Source organism: Vulpes lagopus, chromosome 18 (genome assembly GCF_018345385.1).
Source record: "Vulpes lagopus strain Blue_001 chromosome 18, ASM1834538v1, whole genome shotgun sequence".
NCBI classification, from domain to species: domain Eukaryota; kingdom Metazoa; phylum Chordata; class Mammalia; order Carnivora; family Canidae; genus Vulpes; species Vulpes lagopus.
The window spans coordinates 1,645,405-1,671,028 of NC_054841.1; the positions used below are offsets into that span (position 1 = coordinate 1,645,405).

A 25,624-nucleotide genomic window follows, 5' to 3' on the forward strand; every position below is an offset into this window, starting at 1 on the left:
GTCCCTGCGGGTAGGCCACGGTCCGGGGTGGCCTTTCCAGCGCCGGCTGGCAGCCGCTCCCCTCCTCTGGGCCACTCGGGGCCGCGCTTCCCGGGGAAGACTGGCCAAGGCACTTACCTCTTCTCCTTAAGACACAAATCACGCCGTTTTCCAAGAGTCTAATTGCTCGTTCAGGCCGCTGCTTCAGGCTTTGTCCTACTTGCCAGGATTCCTGTATTTTTGAGGAGAATGGGCACGCAATCATCTTTTTTCCTAAAATACACGTATTCAGCGAGTGTCAGCGAGCACCTCTCCCTCACAGGATGCCTTTCCTGGTCCCGGGGGGTGCAGGAAGGCACAGTCCCCCGAGGCCGCCAGGCAGGGCTCGGCCGGGAGGAGTGGCCTGGGCAGCGGTGGCAAGCCCGGGGCGGAGTGCACTTGGGCGCGTCGGGGGAGGAAGGCGGGAGCAGCCGTCGTGCGCTTGCGTGGGAGTCAGGCGCACGGTGGGATGCAGCAGAGGCCGCGGGGTGGAGGCCGTGCAGCCCGCGGCGGTCCCTACAGACGTGGGGTGCGCGTCACCCTGTCCACCCCGTCCACACGTTCCCGGACACGGTCCCGCAAGTGCGAGATTTGGCCACGCAGGGGTGTGTACACAGGTGCTCACGGCAGCTTTGTGGGAAACAGCGAGGACCTGGGAAAGCCCCCCCCCGCCCTGTAGTCCGTGTACAGGTGAGCGGCTGACCTGGTGGGTTTGCTCAGCGCCGCCCGCAGCAGCGAGGAGTGGGCCGTGGGCACGCTCAGTCCCTGCGGAGTCTCCGCGTGAGAGCGAGTGTGAGCTGCCACGGGAGTGTCCGGAAGCACAGTGTCCCTCGCAGCCTGGAGGCTGGCAGGGGTCGCCGGGGGCGCTCAGTGGGGAGGGGTCTGCCTTCCGCTCAGGCCACGACCTGGGGGTCCTGGGATCGAGCCCCACGTCGGGCTCCCTGCCCAGCGGGGCGTCTGCTTCTCCCTCTCCCTCTTTGCTCTCTCTGAAATAAATAATCAACAAAACAAAACAAAACCAGGTCCCAATCCGCAGAGCCTGTAAATGTGACCTTATTTGGAGGAAGGGTGTTTGTAGAGGTCACCAAGGATCTCTACAGAGATGAGGCCATCCTGGCTTACGCGTCCTTACAAGAGGGCGTCCTTGTTAGAGGGGGTTAGAGAAGCCACGTGAGGACGAGGCCCGGGTGGAGCGACGTGGCCTCAAGCCCAGGACGCCTGGGCCGGCAGGAGTGGGAAGGGCAAGAAGGACGCTCCCCGGGGCCTCAGAGGGGGCTGGGCCCTGCCCGCAGCGGGATTTCAGCCGGCGGATACCAGCCTGCGCGCTGGCCCCGGGTCTGAGAGCATAAATCCGATGTCCTTTGTTACGGCAGCCACGGGACCCCAGCGCCAAGTTGGCTCCGCGTGTTACGGCAGGTCGACCCGGCTGCCGGGCGCTGACCCTCCCAAGGGTGGCTCGGGGTCCTGAGCGCTGCCGGGGCCCCTCCGCCCCAGCCGGCGCTTCCGTCATTGGCTCCGTCTCTGACACGACCCCTTTCTCGCTGTGACCTTGGCCACGCGGGCGTTGTAGGCCCCCGAGGATCAGGGCTTTGTGTGGCTGGTCAGGGCGCAGGTGGGATGGCAGGGACAGAAAGGATGTCCCCGGTCAGTGACAGTCCCTGCCTGGCCCTCCCACAGGCCCCACTGACCTGTGCCCTGGCCACCGGCCTCGTAGTCTCCATGACAACCATTCCAGAAATTTAAAAGGGAGGAAAAGGCAAGTCAGCACCAGCGCAGGCACAGGCCTGGCCCCTCCCTGCCCGGTGCCCCCCGCCAGAGCCCTTCCCCCCCCCGCCTCCAGGTGGACCCGGGACCCTGGCAGCCCCGTGAGGTGTCTGTGGCCTCGTGCCGCAGGTGGGGAGACGAGGTCACTGTGGGGTGCAGGTCTAGGGGCCACGGTGGGTGCCTCGGTGGCCGTATGAAGGGGGGGACAGTTTGGGTGGGTGCTGGTGAGAAGTCAGTGCCAGCCTGCACCCGCTGAGCTAATAGGTGCCGTCACCACCCGAGCCCGTTGCTGTGACTTCCCTGAAAATGCTGGGACGGCTTCTGCATCTGGAGAGCGGTGCTGGGGCCTCCTTCCTGGCAGTGGGCGGAGGCCTCAGCCAACGAGGGCGGCCCCCTGGCAGCAGCCTCCCGGCCCGGAGCCGCCTGCCCCTGGTCCCTGGGTGGAGGGGGACGGGGCACGGGGCACGCTCCGTGCACACACCTCACCCTGCTTGACGCGCTGCGTGTTTGGGAACCGCAGCACGGGGCCCGGAGGCCTGGCCTGCACCCGGGGCCCCCAAGGCCCACCCGCCCCTGGGCCGCCCACAGCTCTGGGGCACACGGCCTCCGGCTCAGCTCACTTCGCCTTCCCAGCGCCCTCAGCGCAGCAGGTGCTGCCCCGAGACCTTCGGGTCGCCCAAGGTCACGAGCCTCGAGAGCAACTGAGCTGGACCGGAGCCCGGTCGTGAGGAGCCAGCTGGGCCCACACCCGCTGCTGCCTGGAGGCCGGGGACCTGGCTGGTGGCCGCTCCCAGCCGTGCTGCCAGGTGCAGACCCAGAGGAGAGACCGCGAGGCCTCAGGAGGCTCCTGGACCGAGGGCCCCGAGGTTCAGGACCACGCGGGCCTTCCTGAGCTGCTGCCCGGCTCCGCAGGGACCTCCCGCCGCCCCACGGTGCTCTCTGTGGTAAACCGTTCCCGTGGGCATTTCCTGCAGCCACAGGGGGCAGCACGGCCGCTGGGGGTCGGCGCCGTCGGGGGGCCCGGGGTGCAGTGGGGACCGGGTGGGCATTTCGGGGCAGGCGATGGGGCATGTGTGTTGGGGGAGCCAGCGACGCAGACCCGGCCAGTTCCAGCCCCTCTGCCCTCAGCTGGGCATCCGGGGCCGAGCTCCCTGTCAGTCGGGGGGACCTGAACGTCGTGCTTATGCGGCCATCAGTGCCCAGAGACGCCCCCCAAGGGCCTGCGTTGGGACATGGTCAGGGCCGCCCAGGCCTCAGGCGTCCCCGGGGCAGGGCAGCAGGCATGTGGTGTGGGCACGGGCCTCCCTCCGTGCGGCCTCTGACCTGGGTCCCACGTGTGCAGGGGGTGGGCTCACCCTGCCGCCCGCCGTGGCCCCAGCCCCCTGCAGCCTGGAGGGTCTTGAGGGAGCCGTCGGTGTCCACGCACCACCTGCCCGGGCTCGAGGCGCAGACACTGGCTGGCTGGCGTCCCCGCTCCCAGGAAGGGCTGCCCGTGAGGGCCGGGCTCCCCTCGTGCCCCGGACACCGGGGGGCACGGTACGGGGTGGAGGCGGAGTTTGGCATGTCCTTAGGTCTCGGGAAGTCGGCCTTGTCCTCCAGGGAGGCAGGAGTCCTGTGTCCCCGCAGCCTGATCAGCGCCCGGGTGGGGTGGGGGGTGGGGGCCCCTCTCAGGGCGCTCAGGGCCTGGGCCCAGAAGGGGGAGGAGGGGGGGACCCCACCCAGCTCCCACGAGGCAGTGCCGTCTGCGTCCACCTGATAAGCCAGGTTCAGAGTGGAGGTTACTTCTCTCCAAGGGGGACGTTCCAGGACTGAGGTCACGGAGCCCCCACCACGTGCCTGTCCAGCAGCAGGACGGTCCCTGAAGGGCGATGGCTCATAGCAGCTTGACCTGGGATGCGGCAGTTTCTTGCTGGATCCTGCATCTCACATGCTCTCCGTCCTCCCTTAAAACGCCTTCCCGTAGCGCCCACTCCCGGCCAGACCCGCCCCTCCGGGCCTCGTCTGGGGCTCCAGGCCGCGGCTGATGTCCCCTGGTCACCCACGTGTGGCTGCATCACAGCAGGGCCAGTAGCAGGGTCAGGTCCTCCCAGCCCTGCCCTCTGCAGTCTGCCCCCCGCCCTGCCCCGGGTCTGCCCTCCCTGCTCAGTGCTACCTGCCCCCCGTCCTGCCTCTGTCCCTTTGCAAAGCCCCCATGCAGCCCCGGTGAGCCTGGCCTTGACCAGGCGGCCAGGAGGGTGGGCTTTGGATTCCTGGGGGATCTGACCCCGTGGCCGTGACACGGGAGGCGTCCGGGGGCAGGACCGGGCCTCCTGGGCCCTTAGGGTGGGTCGTCACCTCGCAGAGGAGGAGCCGAGGCCCCGTGGCCTGACGGGCTGAATGCCCCTCCTGGGCCTGCGGTCCCTCGTGGAATGCACAGAGCACAGGCCCCGCCAGGTGGATCACCCTCGATGGGGCGTCCTGGCTGCCCCCAGGCCCCAGCTGGACTTCGTGGTTTCCCTGCCAGTGGGACAAGCCGCTGCGCGTCTGGGTGTGGGAGGGTGTCCCGAAGCAGAGCCTCACCCCGGGGGGCTGATTACAGGACTTCCTGCTCCCCCCGCCCCCCACTGCCTGTCTCAGGCCCGAGCAGTCGCCTAATTATGCACGTAATTAGCTGCTCGGCACCCTCAAAATTAGCGAGCGGCTAATTGTGCCTGTAATTATCAACTGCACCCGTAATTAACCGTGTGAGTGACTTTTTGTTATGCGTGGTATTGTGGATGCAGATCTGCGCAAGCACAGGCTTGGCTGGGGGGTCGGTCGGTGGGGGGCCGAGGTTGGAGGACCCGGCTCTGCTGGGGGCTGGGGTGCAGGGACCCCCTGCTTTGGGGCTCAGGTCTGATGGTGGCCCTTAGTCGCCGGGCCAGAGGGCAGCCCCTCAGCCTCAGTGAACGTGGTCCACTCGGGTGGGGGCAGGGCCTCTGCGGGTCCAGCGGGGTGGGCCTGGGCCTGTGGCCTCGCCGCCAGCACCGCGCAGAGGCCTGTCCCGCTCAGGCTCAGGCCCGGAGCCAGGGGCGCTGGGTCAGGTGACCAGGCCGGGGCCGAGGGAGCTTCTGGGGACCACGGGGCCTGGCTGGGTGGACCCCGTGTCTCTGGGGCCGTGGCCTGCTGGTGCTGCCCTCCCACCACACGAAGAGCCGCTGGGCCCCCGAGATAACTGCGGGGGGGGGGCGAGTGAGAATCCTTCCACGGCAGCGTGAGGGCAGGAGGGGAACCTGCCGGCCTGACGTGCGACTTGTGAGCACCTGGGCCCGGTCAGGCCTCTGGCACGCGGGCCCCCGTCGGGGGGCAGGGGCGGGCCTGGTTTTGTGCACCGTCCGTGCTGCGGGGGCCCAGGGCTGTGTCTGGGACAAGGCGGGGGCTCGGGAAATGCCCGCCGGGGGCGCCGCTCCCGTCTCAACACCGAACCCCGCATCCGTCCGGTGCTGTCTGTGAGCCCCGTCGGCTTCTCGAAGAGCCGGAGAAACACAAGCAGGTGGAGGCCGACTATTTAAAAGGGGGCTTTATTATTAACTCCTCTGGAGCAGCGCGCCGGTGCCCCGACGCCGCCCCGGTACACGACAACTCGGCAAAGCTGCTACTCAGTTTGGAACCAAGACCTCCTGGCACTAAAAACACATTGAGAAAACATCGACGCTCTTCCCTTTTTTTTTTTTTTCCTTTTTTTTTTTTTCTTTTTTGGTACAAAATGATACAAACAACAATACAAAATAGTTGTGCTGTTGACGATTACAAAAAAAGTTGGGACTTTTGCCTAACTGCACGATGCTCGGAGTTGCAGTGTGAACACATCATACTCCAGTGTCTTTCCCCAAAACAACCACAGTCATGCGGGCTGCTACACATTTTGTCCATTTTCAAAAAAGAAACATGCAGAAAAGGAAAAAAAAAAAAAGATCAGAATGGAAAAAGGAGAGGAAAGGAAAAGAAGAAACGGGCTCCAATTATACACAGAGGCGGCCCCCCGCGGGCCGCGCCGAGCAGGACCTGTCACGTGCACCGTGCACCGCGCTGCGCGAGCTGCTTCACGGCACGCTCTGTGCATGGGAGAGTTTGTGCGGGGTTTTTGGTGCTCTTTTCAGCATTGACAAAAATTGAGACTCCCCTCCCCTGACCTTTTACCTCTCAAAGGACCGTGTGTGTGTGTGTGTGTGTGTGTGTGTGTGTGTGTGTGTGTGTGTCGGCCGGTGCTCACGCTAGGGAAACTGAGGCATCTCGGGGAACTGACGTGTGGCCGTTACCCTGACGCTGTGGTGGCCGGAGGCCCAGCACTTGTGCTGAGAGACACGGGAAAGCAAAGGCGCAGGGTGTGAGGACAGACGGACATGGGGGACCTCGGCTGGGTGCCCCCGACCACGGCCGTGTCCTCGCCGCGCCACCCCAGCGGGTTTCTCCTGTTCACAGAACAAAATCCCCTACAGAAACGAAGGTGCGCCCTAGGGCTTTGCCAGCGCGGAGTCTGGGCCCCCGCGGCCGGGCCCCGGGTCACGGGCACGGTGAGTCTACAGGCCGCGGAGGCGTGTGACGCTGCTGGCACACCCAGCTCGACCTCGGAACCGCATGCGCGGTGAAGTGGGTGTGGGGGCGTGCGAGCCCCCCCGGCCCCCGGGGACTGTGTGGAGGGCACGCGTGACCCCCGGCGTGCCCCAGCCTCAGCCTGCGTGATCCAGGCGAGGTGCGTCGGGGACCTGGCGGTGGGGCGGGGCAGTGGGGCGCCGGGTGCCATGGGGTGGGTGTGTCCCGGGCTGGGCCCCGCACGGCCGTCCCCGAGCACAGCCCAGGGCCCTGGGCACCCGGGGGGCTCGAGATTTCAGAGAAGCGTCCACAGCTGTCTCGGCTCCCAGAACATGTTCGTGCCGAGAAGTTCGACAGGAGGATAAACGTTCCAAAAACAAACAAAACACAGAAGATGCCAGCTCATGTCCTGCCAGCCCTGACCCCACCAGCAGTCCCCGGATGGCCGCGCCCCCAGATGCCGGACGGTCCTCATCTGGCCCTGAGTGATCCCGGTCCCTCCCCCCGGGCGGGCCACCCACCCCTGACGCAGAGAGAGAGGCGTCTGCGGAGGCGCATCCAGCAGGGGGGACGGGCACCTCCTTCATCCCTCCGCCAGGCAGCGGGGACGGGGTCAGGGACGGAGCCCTACAGCCATCAGGCCACAGGCCAGGGCCCCAGCCCTGCCCGGGGACAGTGGTGGAGGTGGTGAGTGTGGCCTGGGGAGGAGCCCTGACACCCCGCGGGGACACCGCCCTGCCTGCTGCACACACGCCTCTGAGGCCAAAGCTGTTTGGAAAAGAGGGTGACCGTCGCCACGGGGGGAGCATCCAAGGCCTCAGGCTGGGAGCACGGGGACCAGGCTGAGCTCTCCCCCGACCCAGGGCTCCAGGATGGGCGCGAGGCCAGCGTGCTCGCCACAGGCCCCCCCAATGCCAAGGCCTGCCCAGGGCCAGGGCACCCCTCACCCCCTTTCCAGGGTGCTCCCAGGAGGGGTCGTGTCCCACCAGGGCCCGCGTGGCCTTTTACCACCCAGGGAAACCAACACAGCGGGGTCTCCCCGGCGGGTCCCTGGGACACACGGAGCGCCTCTCGCTGTCCCTTGGCACAGACTCCAGTCAGGCTGGTGCGTCAGACGGTCCCGTGCAAACAGCAGCGGCATCCCCGGGAGTCTGAGCGGCTGCTCGGTGCTGCCCTGGGTCCCCAGGAGAGGACTCGGGTCACTGCGTCAGGTGGGTGCCGTCCAGATGCATCTGAGGCTGACGGCAGGGCAACGGCGGGCTGTCCCGGCCCCTCGGAGCAGAGCCTCACTGTCCACGTCAGGTCGTGAGTCCGGGGGGAGAGGCTGCCGAGCACGTGCAGGTGTCCGCGCTCTCTGCCGTCCGCACGGGCCTCCGAGGGGCTGGAGGCGTCCGGGTGTCGCCGGCGGGGCCTTGCACGGGGGCCTCCAGGAACCCGCTGGCGGGGGCGGGGGGCTCGTGTCAGGTGTTCGGGGATGCTGGCTCGATTGGGCTGCGGCTTCTTGGGAGGCGCGGCCTTCTGGACCGAAGGCATCGGGGGCCTGCATGGCATTTCGGGGGGCAGCTGTCTCTGGGGCAGGGCTCGTGGTTGGGGGGGCAAAGGGCAGAGATGGCGAGCGTCGGGGAAGCCCCCTGGAGCCCCACCGCCACCTGTGCACGGTGTCGGGAGCCGAGGGCGCACACGTGCCTTTGGTAGACGGGCTGGGCCTGCCCCGGGGGCTCTCCTGGCCTGCCCCCCCTGCCCCCCCACTGCCCCCGGCCTGCCCCTGACCTGCCCCTGGCCTGCCTCCGGCCTGCCCCTGGCCTGTCCCCTGCCTGCCCCCGACCTGCCCCTGCCTGCCCCCGACCTGCCCCCGCCTGCCCCCGACCTGCCCCCAACCTGCCCCCAACCTGTCCCCCACCTGCCCCCTGCCGGCCCCCGGCCTGCCTCCTGCCTTGGGGGCGCCAAAGGCCCAGGAAAGGGCCAGTGTCCAAAAAAGCTTGAGGACTCAGATGGGCTGTTGGGGTTTGAACCCCAACGATTTCTTTGTCAATTTTGTTAAGCAAATCACCCACTGTTTTTCTTAATAAAAGACTCAAAAAAGAAAGAGAGAGAGAGAGAGGGAGAGAGAGAGAGAGAGAGAGGTTCTCCCCGATTCCTTAATTGGCGCCTTCAGAGCTGGGGCTAGCTGGGGTCGGGGGCGCTCAGGACTGGGGTTGGGGGGACGTACGTGGTCTGTCTGCTTGCTTTTCGTCACTCCTGAGTTTGAGGGAATCTGATACATGTACCAAAAGGCACTTTCATTTTTTTTTTTTTTTTTAAAAACAGTGCTTCTGTTCTAAGAAATTCAAGTTAAGACAGAGTGCCTCTCGCTGCTCTCCGTGCTAGCCAGCTACTGCGGCGGGTGGCGCGCCGCGGGGCGAGAAGGGCTCATGCCAGACAGCTCACTGTTGGGGGGGCTGGGGCGGGGAGGGACCCCCTAACACACCACTAAGTGACACGGCCGCGGGGAGTCGGGGAGCCCGGCGCCTCCCGCAGTCCCGCTCCGCCGGCGCCCGGGGCCAGGCCGCTCAGTCCTCCTCGCCGCCGCCGTACATATCCGCCAGCTTCTTGAACCTGGGCCCCCAGTCGTTCAGGTAGTCGTAGTCCTGGTCCCCGGAGCTGGACGAGTTCAGGGAGCTGACGGAGCCTGCGGTGGAGCCGCTGCCCTCGTAGTCGAAGACCAGCAGGGAGTCGTAGGGGGGCGCCGTGGGGTCGTTGTCCGCGGCGCGCAGGCCCTGGGGTCAGAGGCGCCGGGTTAGGCCCAGGAGGGGAGCTGGGGAAGCGGCCGGGAGGGGACGTCGCTGGGCCCTGCACACAGTAGGTGCTCCGCAAGCGAGGGGGGGCGGGGTCTACGACCAGGGGCTGAGGTGCCCATGTGGCCCGACGGCGGAGCGGGGCCGCGGCAGGTGCACAGGACGGTCCACAGCCCGCGTCCCTGCAACGGCGGGGTGAGCCCGAGGGCCAGGACCTGGATGTCTGACGTCGTCGTGTCCACTGACCCCATGACACCCGCTGTGTGCCCGGAGGCCCCCACGCCATGGCCCCCTGCTTCCACCTGCACCGGCGCTAACCCCCCGCCCCCACCCGGCCTCGCGCCCCCGGAGCACCCACCTCGCTGATGAAGTCCCCGATATCCCCTGGGTGGGGCACCACGGGCCTGACCGGGTACTGGGGCTCGGCACCCACGGGCCGCTCGTCCACCCGCCGCACGCCCGGGGCTTTGCTCAGCACGTGCTCCATGGCCTCGGGCTGCTGCAGCTGGCTCAGGTCGTAGTCCTGGGCGCGAGAGGTGGGCCGCAGGGGCCGTCACTGGGGTCCCAGATGCCTGAGGTCCCAGCTGTCGCCGCACTGCTCTGCACCCCCGCTCTACCCGCCCCCCCCGCTCCCCAGGTCCTCCCAGTCCTGCCCCCTGGGCTGCCCTTGCGGTCTGGGGCTCCGCGCGTGGGACCCCGGCAGCTCCTGCGCACATGCCTTGGTTTCCCTGGGAGATCCTGGGGCTGGGGTCACTGTCGCCGTGCTCCGGGGGGCATGAGCACGTGGGGAAAGGAGCTGCCCGAGGCCCCTGATGGCGATGCGGACCCGGATGCAGCCAGGCAGCTCCCTGGAGCTCCCCCGGGGCGCCCCGTGCACGACCGTCTGGTCACCTAGCAGCCCCCAGGGGGCGAGGCCGCGGGCTGGGTCCTTGGCTCAGGGCAGAGAGCGGCCCGGACGGTGGCGGATGCTGGAGCGGAGCCTCACCTGGTCCTCCTCACCGCCTCCCTCCTCGTCGTACTTGAGGATGTTGTCACGAACGTCGTCCTCGGGGTCGATGAGCAGCTGCTTGGTGTGGCGCTCCTTCTCCCTGCGCTTCATCCACACGACGAACAGCAGGACCATGGCTGCAGGGGCGGGGCCGCACAGTGAGTGGGGTGTGGGTGCACGTGGGCACGGGTCTGCGTGTGTGTGGGCATGGTTCTGTGTGCGTGGGCATGGGTCTGCGTATGTCAGCACAGGTCTGTGTGCGTGGGCATGGGTGTGTGCTCATGGGCATGGGTCTGTGCGTGTGTGGGCACAGTTCTGCATGGAAGGACATGGGTCTGCACGCGTGGGCATGGGTCTGCGTGTGCTGGCATGGGTCTGTGTGTGTGGGCACGGGGGTGCGCATGTGGGCACGGGTGTATGCGCATGGGCACGGGTCTTTGCGTGGGGGCATGGGTCTGCACACGTGGCTCAGCTGTACTCACTGAGCAGGATGACGATGCAGATGAGGATCGCCACGATGGCGCTGGTGCCCAGGCCGGCCGCCGCCACGGCGCCGATGGTGGTGCAGTCCCCGTTCTCATCGCACGGGCACACCTTGACCTTGATGATGGACGTGTTGGACAGCGGGGGATTCCCAGAGTCGGTGACGGTGATGGGGACATCGTACATCCCAGCCTCCAAGTACAGGATGCGCAAGCTCAGCTGGGCGTAGTCACCTGGTGCGGGGTGACAGGACAGGCTGCCTTCAGTCTGCAGCCAGCACCCCGTTAGAGCGGGACGTCCGAAGGGGATGACGGAGTCTGACAGCACGACAATCTAAAGTACCTGTTTGGTTCATATACACGTGCACACGCGCTCAGGCACACGCACGCGCACATGCACGCCAGACCACTCCATAAAGTGAGGAGACACTGGTGATTCCAGAAGGAGCAATTGCAACATGTTGAAGAAATTGTTTCCTTAATATATAAAGAGTTCTACCAAATCAATTAGAAAAAGACCTTCTCAAAGATAAACAGGCAAGGGCATGGCACAGGCAATTCACTGAAGAACCGCAAATGGCCAATAAATAAATGGGGAAAAAAACGTGCATGGTTGAGAGATGTGAATGGAAACCATGATTTTGGCTAAAACACTGAAAAAATGCTTTTTTAAAAATGACATTCAGTGTTGGTGAGGGCTTGGGTCACAGGCGCGCTCCTGTACCCTTAGACACGCTGGGCACTGGCGTGACCTTTCTAGGTGCATCCTCACAGTGCTAGGAAACTGTAGGACCTGGAGGCCCTTTCATACAACAGGCCCGCACCTAGAGGAGAGAGAGGGGCCGGGCCCAGGGCGCGGGGACTACAGGTGAGCTCGTTACAGCGGCGGGACCGGGACTGTCCTCAAGGCCCCTCAGGGGACAGTCCCCAAGGACTCCGGTAGGGGGGACGGCCCGTCTCCACTGCTCGCTCTCCCACGGGTCCCGGCTTGTGGGCTGCGCCCCAGATGTGTCCACACCCCAGACGTGTCCAGTTGTCCCGGTGCCCGGGGCGGGCTCACCGTTTAAGCGGGTGATGGTCCAGTTCTTCCGCACGGCGGCGGGCACGAAGGGCAGCTCGAAGACGTAGGGGCCGATGTTGGGGTCGACGTCGGCGTCTGCCGCGGTGATGTTGATGGCGTTCAGGCCGGGCCTCTCGCAGATCTGCGCCTCCTTGGGCAGCAGCTCAGGGGCGTTGTCGTTGATGTCGATTAGGTAGATTTGCAGCGTCCCGGTGCCACTGGCCGGGGGAATCCCTGCGGGACAGATGCTGGTGACCCTACAGGGCTGCTCCGTGTGCCCCACAGCCACGGGCACACGATGACATGCAGCCGGCCAACGCCAGCCCCAGGGCCCCGGGGACAGATGACAGGTCTGTGTGGGACACACCACGGCCACGGCCCCCAAGAGTCCCAGACCTGCACCAACACCCACCATCGGACACATGGCCACTCAGCTGCACACAGGACATGGCCTCAGATGTGCAGCCACCACCAGACCCACAGTTGTGAGTGGGCACACGCACGCACATACACACAGGCATAGGTACATGCACACGCACGCACAGGCATAGACACACATGCACACACATGCACGCACATACACAGTCCTAGACACGCACACACATGCACAGGCATAGACGCATGCACACACATGCACGCACACACACAGGAATAGGCACACACACAGGAATAGGCACACATACGCACATACACATACACAGACACGCATGCACACACGGGGGCATGCACACACAGGAATAGACACACATACACATGCATGCACACAGACACACAGGCATAGACACGCACACACATGCATGCACACAGGCACACAGGCAGATGCACACGCACGCACAGGCATGCACACACAGGTGCACACACATGCATGTGCACAAGACACACGTGCACACATGGAGGCATGCACACATGCACATGCACATATATGCGCACACAGGCATAGACACACAAACATGCACCAAGGCACACACGCACACACACAGAGGCATAGACACACAAACATGAACGCACAGGCATGCACACAGGGGTGCACATGGATGGATGCACATGCACACAGATACAGATATGCACACACATGGGGGCATACACACATGCACACGCACACATATGCATGCACACACAGGCATAGACACATGCACATGCACGCACAGGCACACACACAGGTGCAGATACACACATACATGCACACACATGGGGACATGCACACACATGCATGTACACACAGGCATAGACACACATGCACATGCACAGAGGTACACATGCACGCACATGCACACACAGAGGCATACACACAGGCATAGACACACATGCACATGCACATAGGTGCACACACATGCACACAGACACATGCACACACAGGGGCATGCATACATGCACACACACACAATACACATGGGCACACACATGCACACACAAACACACACAGGCACACAGGTGTACACATACACACATGCATGCATGTGCACACACCCATGTACATAGGCGCAACACAGGCACACACACATGCACACACATGCACGCACACACACAGGCACGTACACACAGGCACACACATATACACAGACATGCACACCCACATAGCACCCATGTGCACATACACACCCCTACACAGGCATGCACAGACGCACACACATGTACATATACAGCACCCATGTGCATACACCCCCACAATGCACACATGCACATACACACACAGCCGCCCCCACATAGAGCACTCACACGGAGCTGTACTGATGCACAGCTACAGAAGATGGTGCCCACCATGCCCAGCACTAGGCACCCACACCCCTGCCCCATGGGGCTGGCACCCGCTTCCCCGTCTCTCCATAGCCCGTGACCCTGTCCATGCCCCTGTGTCTCCCTGGCCTCACCCTGCAGGCGCCCGAGGCCAGGAGCTCTGAGCCACATGTGGACCCCGGGCGCCTCCCCAGCCCAGCGAGCGGGCCTCCGGGGCTCCTGGCCTGCAGGCCTTGGTGCGGACCTGCTCTGCACACCCAGAGCACCCCAGGGCCCCGTCGGTTCCCTGAGCCCCCAGGCCTGGCCCAGGGCCGTGTGCACGTGGGCGCGTGCACACGATGCCCCAGGCTCGGGGTCAGAGATCTTCCGGCTGCAGTACTGCCCTTGGTGGCAAAGCTGAGGCAGGCGCCCATGACATGTGGCCCAGCACGTGTCTTCACGGTCTCAGGAACCCATGAGAGCACCGGGCCAGGGCGCAGCTGGGCCTGGCCATGGAGGCCACTATGGCGTGGGTGCCGGCCAGCACGGCGGGGGGGACCAGGGACCCCACAGCCTGCGTGCACCCTGGGCACCAGTCTCGCCGTCCTCTCGGCTTCCTGCTGCGTTGGCCCCGGGTTTGTTTAAAACCACCTCCTAATGCAGCCGCTTGAGCCTCTGGAGGAGACGCGGCTCCCCACGACCAGGGCGGGTGCACCCCACGGCCACAGCCAGGCCTCGGCTTTTCTGGGTCCCGTAGGTCAGGGAAGGCAGGGAGGAGGCTGGCGGGTGGTTACCGGGCCCCGGCACGAGCCTTTGTGCAAGGGCTCCGCTTGCTGCGGGGCCTGGGCTGCACCCCTGCCCTAGAACCCGCCCGAGCGGACCGCCACAGGTCGGCCTCAGGGCCTTTGCACGGGCTGTTTCGAACTCTGGGTCTCCTCTCTGTGCTGTTTCCCTCTGGCTTGTTCCCTCTGGTCTGCAGTCACCTCCCCAGGAGCACAGCTGCAAATGCCGGTCCCTCCCTCCCTCACCCTGCTTTGTTTTCTTCCAGAACCTACTCCCTGAAAGTGTCTGGTGGACTTGTTTCTTATTTGTCTCACTGGGGCAAGAGACTGCTGAGCTGTCCCCCAATATCCATTCCCCCTTTTTGACGTTGATAGAAGAACCGGAGCCCCGAGATTTTATCTGAGGTCACCCTGCCCAGCTGTTGGGCCGCATTTCCCAACCTCCTTTGCAGTGAAATGTGGCCTCCTGGCCGACGGCTCCCAGGGCTCTGAGGACGCCGGCTCACCTAATCCTCGCAGCTGCAGGGGAGAGGGGGGCTCATCCCCACTCTAGATAGGAGGAAACCGAGGCACAGTCAGGTCTCTTCCCACCCCTCAGTGGTGCTGGCACTGATCCCTGGCTCTAGAATCCTCCTTCTCCCTCACTGCCTCTCCCCTCCCGTGCAGAGTGGGCCGGGTACGGGGCTGGGGGCCTCGCCGCCTCCTGGGTCCCTGGGTCTAGGGAGCAGTGGCCTCGGGGCTGGGAGTCCAGTGCCCGGCCGTGAGGCACTGTCTGCCTCCCTTGAAGGCCCCAGTGCCTCCGCCCAGCCTGCCTCACCCCTGCCGGGGTCACCTTCACCCCTGTGTCCCCAGCTCCCGGGGCTCCTCATCCTGGCTCGGGCGGGGGGTCTCACCATACAACTGCCGTGTGCGGCTTCGCACGGTGCCTGCCCGACTCTGGGCCCCGTGGGGCCCCTGCTCCCTGAGGGCGGGTGCTCAGAGCCCCGGGGCCGGCACCCTAGGGGCTGCTTGGGGGAGGCCCGCCCCCACCCATCCTGGCCTGTAGTCGGCACGACTGGGCCGTTCTGCCAAAGCGTGCGTGTCATTCAGCTGCCCTCAGTCTACCCCGTGGGGACTGAGAAACTGCTCAGGTCATGTTCTGCTGAGACCGGGCTGGACGCAGCTCAGCCCCCTGCCGCCAGCCCGGCTCCCCCGGTGCCCACGAGGGTGCCCCACGGGAGACCGGAGAGGCGCGTGTCTGCCTGGAGGCGGCGATGAGCTGAGCCCCGGATGCAGAGAGGGGGCGGCCTGGGGGCGCTGGGGGACGAGGGGCAGCTCGTGGCCCTGCATGGGGCACCTGGCACTGCGGGGGCCTCCCGCCTCGCCCCTCCACCTTCTCCGGTGCTGGGTGGGCCTCCCACCCACAGTCACCCCCTGGAGCGGGGCGCACCGTTGTCAGCCGCCAGGAAGGTGGCCTCATAGACGTTGTTCTTGATGTAGAGGGACTCGCGGTCCAGGACGGCTGCCGTGGTGATCTGACCGTTGGTGGCGTTAATGTGCAGCCAGTTGGCTGGGTCCGACAGCTTCGAGTATCTGAGGAGGGAGGTGAGGAGGTGAAGGGAGGGTGGCCCGAGCCCCAGCCCCGCCCCCGGTCCCCCAGCCTGCATGGACGAGGAGGAGCTTCCCCCCAGCCCAGTATGGGGTCCTGGGTCCTGGAAGCTTTCTCCACCTTCTGGGGTGGAGCCCCTGGCGATGCTGGAGAGTCGACACGGGTTGGGGACACCGCTGAGAGCTCACCAAGGACCCTCCGGGTTGCAGGGTTTGCTGGGCGCTAGGCGGCTCCTCCGTATGGGCAGCGAGGGCGCCCAGGGGTGGGAGGCCCCTTCCGAGGCCCGAGGGCGGGGCGTGGGGGGAGGTCGTGCTCTGCGGACCCACCTCACGGCCTGCTGCATGAAGCGGTCCGGGTCCACGGCCGAGAACGTGGTCAGCACGGTGCCGCTGGGCACGCCCTCCTCCAGGCGGATCAGCTTGTGGTTCGAGGGGAAGTAGGGCGCCTCATTGACATCCACGACTGAGATGGTCACCCCCGCCGTGGACTGGAAGGACATCTGGATCCCACTGGCCAGGGGCGCCTGGTTGGACACCATCACAGTCAGCATGAACGCTCGGTTCAGCTCGTAGTCGACCGCCTGCAACGAGAGGCCCAAGGGGGTGAGCTGGCGCAGGTGCCTGGGGGCCGGCTCGGGGGCGGTGGCTGTGGGTGCCTGGCGTGCACCTGCCTCCCCGGTCCCCTCCTGCTCCTGCCACCCGGCTCCGTGCCCAGGACACTGGTCCCAAGGGAAGCCGTGTGCAGACTGCTTCATCCCTGGCTTCCTGTGGGGTAAAGGCCCCCCCGCACCGTGCCTTCCCATCATGCCAGGGCTCCTGGGGGCCCCAGGTCCCGGGGGGCAGCCGTCCACGGCCCGAGCTCTCAGCAGGTCGAGGTCTCCAGGGCTGTTTGTCGAGGGTGCCCTCCTGGGTGCAGCGGGCCTTCTCTCCTGTTGTGTTAACCCCCTGCCCCCTGGTAATTTGTCACGGCGGCCCCAGGACACTCAGACACCGGCCTGTGGGTGCTCTTCCCCTGCACGTGGCTCCTGCACTAACGTGATCCCCCGCTATACCCTCTTGGGGTGCCAGGACCCCGAATGACAAATGCTACAACAGTTCTATGGTCTGGGGTGCTCCCCACACTCTGGGGAGGGAGGGAAGTTGCAGGAGGCACTTGGGGCCCTGAGACGCGGAGCCACACGTAGCGACTCAAAGACCAGGCTGCCACACACGCAAGGAACTTCTGCGCAGGAAGGTTCCCGGCGGGATCGCTGTGTCCTCCCGGAGGACGTGCACAGGAGGCAGCCCCGAAGCCCAGGGCGGCTGGAAGTTTGCAGCTGTGAGGACAGAAAGGGCGGGGAAGACCCGCACTGAGCGAGGTGCACAGACCTCCAGGATCTGCCGATGAGCGGTAGATGCGCAGCGTGCGGCCTTCGGTGTAGAGGGACAGGAACCGGAATTTGTATTTGTTCCTATTTGCAGAGAGGAAGACCAAGACCACACGAGTGAACCAGAAAACGCGTGAGGATGGTCCCCTGCCGGCGGAGGGGCGGCACGGGGTGGGGGGCAGGGCTGCGGCACGGAGCTGTGACTCACGTCACAAATAAAATTATATAGATGTAACGTGACCTCTGCAAACCGCAGGCAAACTGGAGTAAAGGGAGACTAGGTACCAGCTGGCAGCACGACTCCCCGGAGCAGAGCGATTTCAGGTGCCCAGCGCAGCGTCTAGATGGCAGTTCCTGATGGGATCGATTTTAAGGACAATGGTCGTTGCAAAGAAGCCTTAAGCGCCCTTGGTCTTCGCACGGTTGGTCATGACTTGGGCTCGTTATTCTGAGCGCCCTTTTATGCATGTTGCAGGGAAAAGTGAATCAGCGCTTGTGACAACGTGGTTCCGAAGTCAGATTCTTCAGCGTAAGAGGAAGGAGACAAAAGTATGGAGTCATTGAATTTAAGTAAAAATCCTCCGCTGTTAGGTTAGAAAGAAACGGCCGTTTGGATCAGCGGAAGACACGGAGACAGTGAGGATGGGCAGTGCTGGGGCCGCCGCCTCCCGGCTCCGCGGGGGTGGAAGCCTCCCTGCTTCCCTCGGGGGCCGGGGTCGGCGGCGCCCATGGGGGCTCTGATGTGAGGCAGGCGGCCCCCCCGGTTGGGCCACAGTGCACGGGAGCGCTCGGGAACAGGCTGGTGGCGGAAGGACCCGGGAAGGACCCGGGAAGGACCCCAGGACCGGCCGGGGTGGGGCGGGGCGGGGCGGGGGCGGCTCCCGCTCGCGGGGGGCAAGGTCGGCAACGACGGCGGCTGAGCAAGCACACCCGATACAGACGCGTACAAATCCACGCAGTCTTTTTTTTTTTTATATTTTATTTATTTATTCATGATAGTCACACACAGAGAGAGAGAGAGAGGCAGAGACACAGGCAGAGGGAGAAGCAGGCTCCATGCAGGGAGCCCGACGTGGGATTCGATCCCACGTCTCCAGGATCGTGCCCTGGGCCAAAGGCAGGCGCCAAACCGCTGCGCCACCCAGGGATCCCTCCACGCAGTCTTAACGGTACCGAGGACGTGGAAACACACCCACACACCCACACACGCTCATGAGTTTTGCTTATTGCTCTGGTGGGACGATCCATGGCCTCCAAAGACATCAGGTCCAAACGTCTAACATTCGTGACCGTGTCACCCTCCAGGGCACGGGGGCTTTGTGTGTCTGATGGTCGGGGTCTTGCAGCGGGAGATGGCCCGGGATGACCCAGGTGGCCCGAAATATCATGGGGGGACCTTCGGGGTGGCAGCAGGCAGCGTGGCCGTCCTGAAGCCTCCGTCCGCCTTTGCTGCTGGACTCCTTGTGAGGTCCCTGTTCCGACGAGGTGGCTTGGCCCCACACAACCTCGCCGTCGTATGGCTCTGGAGGTCGGAGGTCGTAAGTCAGCGTCCCTGGGCTGAGGTCTCTGGGGCAGGGCTGGCCTCTTGCAGCTCCTCGAGGCAACCTGTGCTCTAGGCGCCCCCACCCCCCTCGGACCAGCAGCGCGGCGCCCTGTGGTCCGTCTGTGACCTCCGCGCCCCGCTCACAGGCACGTCGGGGGTCCAGGGCCTGGGTATCCCCGGGGGGCCACGGCGCTGAGCGCTGCAGAGCTGCACCTCAGGGTGCTGCGGGGCTCCTGCTGACGAGGGGACGCTCTTTTGTGCTAAGTCTAGCCCAGGAATGACAATCTGAGGAGCACCACCTCGTGCTCACTCACAAAGGAAGTCTCGTGGCCAAGGATCACGGTTAGACGAGGAACCAGCAGGCGGAGGCTGGGGGGCCGCGCAGGCGCAGCTACAAGCATCAGCTGCAGCCGGGAAAGGCCGACTGTGGGGGGATGACGGGAACAGGCTGCACCCCGGAGCCCACCCGATGGGCGTAGGTGACCGGAGTGGGACCGCCGGGCACCATGGGCTTCGCGACGTGACCCAGCCTCAGCCGTGAGCTCCTCCCCACGAACAGGCCCCTGCAGATCTAAATCCCAGGTTCCCGGCAGCGCGGGAGGGAGAACGAGGAACAAGAACCCGCGAGGAAGTGGTCGGACGGCGCGGCACGTGGGGCCTTGCATCGGCCAGCTGGCCCGGCGTCCGTGGCAGGCCAATGGTGGGTGGAATGTTCTAGGCCGCGAGAGATTCAAGACATGTTACAACCAAACGCATGGCGGGGGGGTGGGGGTGGGGGGACCCTGTTCCGATCCAGATCCAAAAAGCCACAGCAGAGAGTCACTTTTGGGAAAATTAAGAGAAACTGAAGACAGACTCGCGCTGGAGAACGCGAAGGGAAGCCGGCTGCCTTGTCAGGCGTGTGACGGGTGTGACGGGCGTGGGCGTGGACGCAAAGCCTACTTCTGAGGGTGACGCATCCCGACCTCGGGAGTTACAAACGTCTCTGAGCGAGATCGGCGATGAGGCGGAGCGGGGCAAGCGAGGGCCCGACTGCGGGGCCGGGTGAGACCAGTCCCGGCGTGTCGGGGCGCCCGGAGATCTTCGCCGTGAACCGAAGAGCGCCAGGGTCAGGAGCCTGTGCTCGCGGCTGGCGGCGCCTCCGCTGACCCGACCCGAGCCAGCCCCCCCGGGTCCCCCAGCGGCTCAGCCTTTGACTCGAGTGAGCATTAGAAATCCTACACCTGGGGGTGCCCGGGGAGGCCCCCCAGGGTTCCAGTGACAATCCTGGGGTCCTGGGATCGAGTCCGGCATCGGGGCCCCTGCTCGGCGGGAAGCCTGCTTCTCCCTCTCCGTCCGCTGCTCCCCCTGCTTGTGCGTGCTCTCGTATTCTCTCTCAAATAAAGAAAAATCTTAAAAAAAAAAAGTATCTTACGCCTGGTGCATCAAACCCTTGTCTTCTCAGCTCCCGCTGCAGGTGAGCAGTAGATCCGAAAAGGGCTTTGAAAGCTAAATCAGAGCAGAGGCGGGGCCCGGGGATTCCGGAAGCCCGAAGCTGGCCCTTCGGGAGGGTCTGGAGGCCAGTGCCCTCCAGAGAGGGCGGCTCTGGGCTGAGCCCCGTCGTCCTCGCCAGGCGGGATGTCCTTGTCTGCCGGGGGGCAGGGTGGTCCCCGCAGGCCCCCGGAGCCCTGCCATGAGATGCCATGTCCTTCAGTGGCACACGCCCTGTCACTCCCGATGCCTTCCGCTGCCCCGCCAGCCCTTTGAGGGGGCGTTGGTGCCATTGTGGGTCAGCCTGGGGCAGGCAGGGGGACGCGACACCTCCCTTGTCCACCCCCGAGGCCCGTCACCTAGCCTGATGCCGGGTGCGGCTCAGGAGCATCTGTGGGGGGCCACGTGCCCAGATTCCGCCCTGGCAGGACCCTCAATGGCCCTGTGGGCAGGGGTCAGATGAGGCTCCCAGTGCAGAATAACCTGGAAGCCCTCACCTGAGAGATGCAGCCCGGGGCTTCTGCCCCCCGGTGCGGCCTGCTTCCTCCGTCCCGGGCTCTGGACGGTTCCAGACCCAGAGGGTGCACCCCCTGCACCCACGCTGAGTCCAGCAGCTGCCAATGGCTCCAGCCCCTCCGCCAGGACCCTCGGACAGTCTGGGAGGGGCTGCGCCATTTCAGTGGTTTCATAAAACTGTGGTGGTTTTGTCTCTGAACAAACCACCCAAAGGAAGAAATCTCTCTCCCTGTTTACCGGTTCACGTCCCTGGGGGACATGAAGAGCATTGCGTGTCATGCATTAAGATCGTGTCACCAGCCTGAGTGCGAATGCCTTCCAGAAAGACTATTATGGCCGGTAAACGTCCACAGGAGGGTGAAATAAAACATATTTGTAATGGAGAAATCGATAGGTAATTTGGCCCACCAGTTTCAATTAGACTGGCTGGATGTACTGCTGGGGCTCGGCCTGGCTGCCCCCCCAGACCGGCAAGGACCCTCTCCTGAGAGGCCGGGAGCTGGGCCTGTGGCCTGAGGGGAAGCTGCCCGGCGCGGGGGGCGTGGGGGGCACAGGGGGGGGGGCGGGGGGCAGGCGCTTCCGTGCCCTGCTGCTCGGGGAGCTGTCGCCTGCAGACTTGGGGGCTGGTGGACGGAGGGCCCGTGGGGGCTGCACCCTGGGCCCCTGTCCCCCGGCCCTCCTGCCCTCCTGCCCTCCTGCCCTCCTGCCCTCCTGCCCTCCTGCTCTCCCAGCCCTACTTCAGCGTCTGGGCAGAGCTCACCCACGGCCTCTGCAAGCCTTACAGCTGGGCGGGTTGGGGAGGGGAGAGCAGAAGGGGCCAGTTCTTGGCTTTTCTGCTTCAAAAGCGGACGTCTGGGTGTAGGCAGGAGAACAGGCCTGATTGGTCTGAGCCTGTGGTTTCCTCGTTGGAGGAGACTGTGGGAAGAGGCAGGGGGGCTCCCGAGGACGCTGGCGACGGTGATAGGTGCCCAGTGGGGCTGGGGGTCTGTGGGCAGAGGTGCTGTGGCCCAGCTCGGCTGCAGCCCGGGAGGAGGCAGGATGATCCGGGGGGCGGGGGCTGTGGGGGGCAGGGCGGGGGCGGGAAGGCCCTCAGGCCACTGGGCCCTGCCTGGGCCACACGCCGCAGCGGGGGCCTGCGTGATGGCCGGATGCCAGCTGACCACACGCCTCTCCGCCGCGGGGCCGGAATGGTCCTCGCATTGCCGGGCGCGGTCCGGACCCTCCACCTGCAGGGCCCGCTGCCCCGGGAGCGACAGACCTGGGCATCGGGCCCGGGCACGGCTGGGAGAGGGGGCTGGCCCGCGCCGGCCGTGAGTGAGCCAGGAGCCAGCGATCGCGCCTCCCACGCCCGTCCCGGCCGCCCCCCTGCAGAGAATGCCGGAAAGCACCGCGTCTCCACCAGACGATGCAAAAATAACCTGGAAATGCTAAGATGAGGCCTCTGCCTTAAACAGACTTTAAGTGGAGAGTTTGGAGAAAGGCGCCGTGTGCAAATAATAAGAAAAAAAAAGGAAAAATGGGGAACGTGTGGCGCCAGCTGAGGATCGTGCCCGGGCACGCGGTCCAGGCTCGGCGGGGACAGCGCCGCTGCCTCTGCTCTCAGCCCGGAGGTTGTAAAACCCGATTTTAAATTCACAGAGAGTGGGATTCACCTGCGACTTGTGACAGGTCCACAGAGCCCTGTCTCCACCACCACGCCGGGGGGGTCGGGGTCCCCCAAGCCCCTCAGCAGCCCCTCATCATCGCGCCCGCATCCCCCGCACGCGTCTTGAGCCGCATCCATAATCGCGACGCCACGTCCAGGGCAGGACCGCACGGGGAGGCGGACGCACAGGCCTTCCTGCGGCTCCGGGAAGCAGGCCGACTCCTCAGGTGTTAGAGGCAAGGCGCGGCGTTAGGGGCCGTGGCCCTTCCCGGCTGGGCGGCCTTACCGGGAACGCAGGTGGTCTACCCCTGCTCGAGCACGGCGTCGGCCCTCCGGGGGGCGGGAGGGCGCAACTCAGGCCGCCGAGTCCCTGGGGGCCCCGCGACCAGGTCCCCGCGGCGCCTGCCCCTGGCACGAGCGGGTGGGAGCCGCCCTTTGGCCCTGAGCGTCGGGGTGGCTCGCGCTTACCCGGGCATCGCTTCTGCTCAGTGATGGGGGCGAAGTCACGGCGGCCGGCGGGGAGCGGGGGCGTACCCACCTTCACCACGGTGACCATGCCCTCGTTGGTGACGGGGTCCGTGCGGATGCTGAAGTGTCCAGAGGGGTCCCCGCTGATGATCCTGTAGAAGGCATTCCAGTTGGGCGAGTGGGGCTGGTCCCGGTCCATCACCGTGAGGTTTGCGACCACCACCTCCACCTGGTTTTCGGGCACCTCCCCCGAGTACTGCGGACAGAAGGACAGACAGTGCTCAGAACGTGCGAGGAAGCCCGGGGAGGTCGGGAGGGGCTCTCTACCTGCCCCCGGGGGGCCCCGCCGCCCGCCGCCCCTGCACCCTGGGTTCCCACGGGGCCCATTCCCCGGGCACGCGGGCACCTGCAGAGGGCTGTGCTCCCCCAGCTGGCCCGCGGCTGCACGCTGCACCCACCCACCGCCTCCAGACCGACCTCCCCTGCACGTGTGGACACACACACGTGCACGCACCCGGCCCCCCTCCTAAACCCCCTCAGGCCTCTCCCTCCCCGGCCCTGGAGGCCAGAGCAACAGCCGGGACGCACGAGACACCGTAGGCTACACTCGCGGGGCAGGAGCTAGGCGGCCGTGCACGGCTTCCGCAGGAGAGTCCTGTCTGTGGTCCCGCCACTCTGAGGTCCCACCACGCGCTGGGGTCAGCGGCTGCAGAGGGGGGGTGACCCAACACCGAGCCTTTGCTCCTGCGAGCCCCTCCCGTCAGAGTGTGGTCTTCGTGGCTGAGGCGCCGTGTGCGTGTCCGTGTGCGGCGCTGCCAGAAAGCCGAGCACCCCTCCGGGTGAGGATCCTGCCCAGGGCCACCCCCCCCGGGCGTATGGCCTGCACAGAAGGGCCGGACTTGGTCAATGCTCTGCTCTCACTGTCTTGAAGCTTGTTTTTTTTTTTTTTTTTTAAGGATTTAATTTATTTGCCAGTAAGACAGTGAAGCAGAGAGAGCGCACAAGCAGGGGGAGCGGCAGGCAGAGGGACGGGAGAGGCAGGCTCCCCGCTGCCCTGCTGTCCCTTGAGCCCTCCTGGAGACCCGCCTCCTGCTGGCGCCACCTGCCCGGGCCCTCCCTGCCTGCCGCACCAGGGCCATTCCCTCTGCTGGGGTGTCACCATGTCCCCATAGCAGGAGGCTGGTGCCACTCAGGGGCTGTGCGACCTGTGGTTTTGTCATCCACAAAATGGGCACAGCATGTCCCCGAGGGCTTGGGGATGGAGCACAAAGCTTCCGGCATGTGTCAGGGCTTCTGCGAGGGACACACAGGGCCTGGCCAGGCTCCCAGCCCCAGAGCACAGCTTCCTGGCCGCAGAGGGAGGGACGAGCCCGGCCAGGGCCCAGCTCGCCACGAGTGACAAAGCCACGTCCAGTGAGGCAGAGGCCTTGTGCTTTGGCGCCTGCAGGTGGCCGTGCCCCGCCTGGCACGGGACAAGGGGCTCTGGTCCTTACACCGGGTCCCGGCGACAGGAGGGGTGCCCCATGAGCCTCCGTGCCGACACACATGGCCTCAGGCTTCGTGACCACTCACATCCTCTGGCAGCGTCACCCTTGGATTCGACAACGGGGTGGGTCCTGGGGTTGCTGTGTGAGCGCCGAGCCTCGGGTGGGCCTCCGAGGGGCTCCGGCCCGGGCTGCTGGGCGCCTCCACCCAGTCTGGCCGCCCCGGAGCTTCACGGCGCAGGGGAGACCTGTGGGTCCCGGAGCCCGACCTTTGCAGGCTCCGGCTGAAGTTATTCCAAGAGTCTGTTTTAATTCATGCGAGTTTAATAAAGGTTCACAAAGAAGGGTCTTAAGCTGATAAATCTGGCTTAGGATTTTCTTATTAACTTTCCCTTGGCCATAATGAGTTTTTAATTTAATTTTTTCAGACCTTCAGGCACAGGGTGAGCCTCTCTCATGCCTCCCGGGAGGCAAAGGCAGATATTGGCAGAAGACGGAATTTTAAGGTCGTTGGAACCGAGTGCCTCGCCTAGATGGCAGTTCCGAATTCAAATGTCGCCCCGTCCCGAGGGACAGGGATTTCATCCAGCACAAACCCAGCTCCGAGGCCCAAATCCAGGGCTCCCGGGGGAAGGTCACATTAGCATAGAGGAGGATTAGGGTGAGAACAGCGAAGCCGAAGCAGGATCCAGGAGGACAAGAATGACAGCCTGTCCACGCGTGGGACCACGGGTCCTCCGGGCGCCCTCGCCATGCACCTCGAGCGACGCCGTGACCTCCGAGGCTGCGCTTCTGTTTCCGTTCTGAGCGAGCCTACCCATGCTTGGGCCAGAGGACCTGAGCCTCCCTAGCCGCCCTCGGGGTGGGCAGCCCCTCCCCTGGCCCGTGGCCCCTGCGTGGGTGGGGGCATCTCACTGGGAGGGGGCGCCCTCCCTGACCGGGACCCAGGGCTCATCGCTGTCCTTAGCAGAGCCTCGGGAGTCGGCCCGGGCTTGTCTGGCCGGGGTGGTGGCTGTGCCTCCGTGGGGCCCGGAGCCAGAGGGGCTTCCAGGGGCTGCAGGGGCGCCTGGGGAGGGGTCCCCACGGAACCTCACTGGGAACACGCCAGCGCCGTGCCTTCGAGCGTCCGTGGCTGCTGTGGGAAAGTGCGTGGATGCGCCTCTGCACATTGAGGGGTTTTGCTTCTTGAAATTGAACTTTCCTGTCCAGTGAACCAATGACGATTTCTTCTGGGTTCTGAGTTCAGGGTCAGAATCGGATTGGAGGGTCCACGTCCAACCAGGAGCCACGTCTAGGCGGGGTCTTCCTTGACCCTGCGTGTCACGGGGGAGGGACTGAGGTCTGGGGGCCCCTCTGAGCCTCTGTCCCCAGCCCGCGGAGCTGTCACCAGAGAGGGGAGAGGACACACGGGG

General features: G+C 65.2%; 1 protein-coding gene across 2 annotated transcripts in view; it reads right to left on the reverse strand.

The window, feature by feature from the left end:
- Window positions 1–5,305: 5,305 nt before the first annotated feature.
- Window positions 5,306–25,624, reverse strand: part of CDH4 (cadherin 4) — a 506,523-nt gene continuing 486,204 nt past the window's right edge. For both annotated transcript variants that reach the window (XM_041732568.1, XM_041732569.1), the window contains 8 exons: window positions 22,799–22,984; window positions 16,047–16,300; window positions 15,562–15,704; window positions 11,638–11,871; window positions 10,578–10,811; window positions 10,093–10,232; window positions 9,466–9,630; window positions 5,306–9,089 (listed from right to left, as the gene is read on the reverse strand). In XM_041732568.1, coding sequence (XP_041588502.1) covers window positions 8,883–9,089; window positions 9,466–9,630; window positions 10,093–10,232; window positions 10,578–10,811; window positions 11,638–11,871; window positions 15,562–15,704; window positions 16,047–16,300; window positions 22,799–22,984 — 1,563 coding nt within the window. In that variant the 3' untranslated portion in view covers window positions 5,306–8,882. The remainder of the gene's footprint in view (window positions 9,090–9,465; window positions 9,631–10,092; window positions 10,233–10,577; window positions 10,812–11,637; window positions 11,872–15,561; window positions 15,705–16,046; window positions 16,301–22,798; window positions 22,985–25,624) is intronic.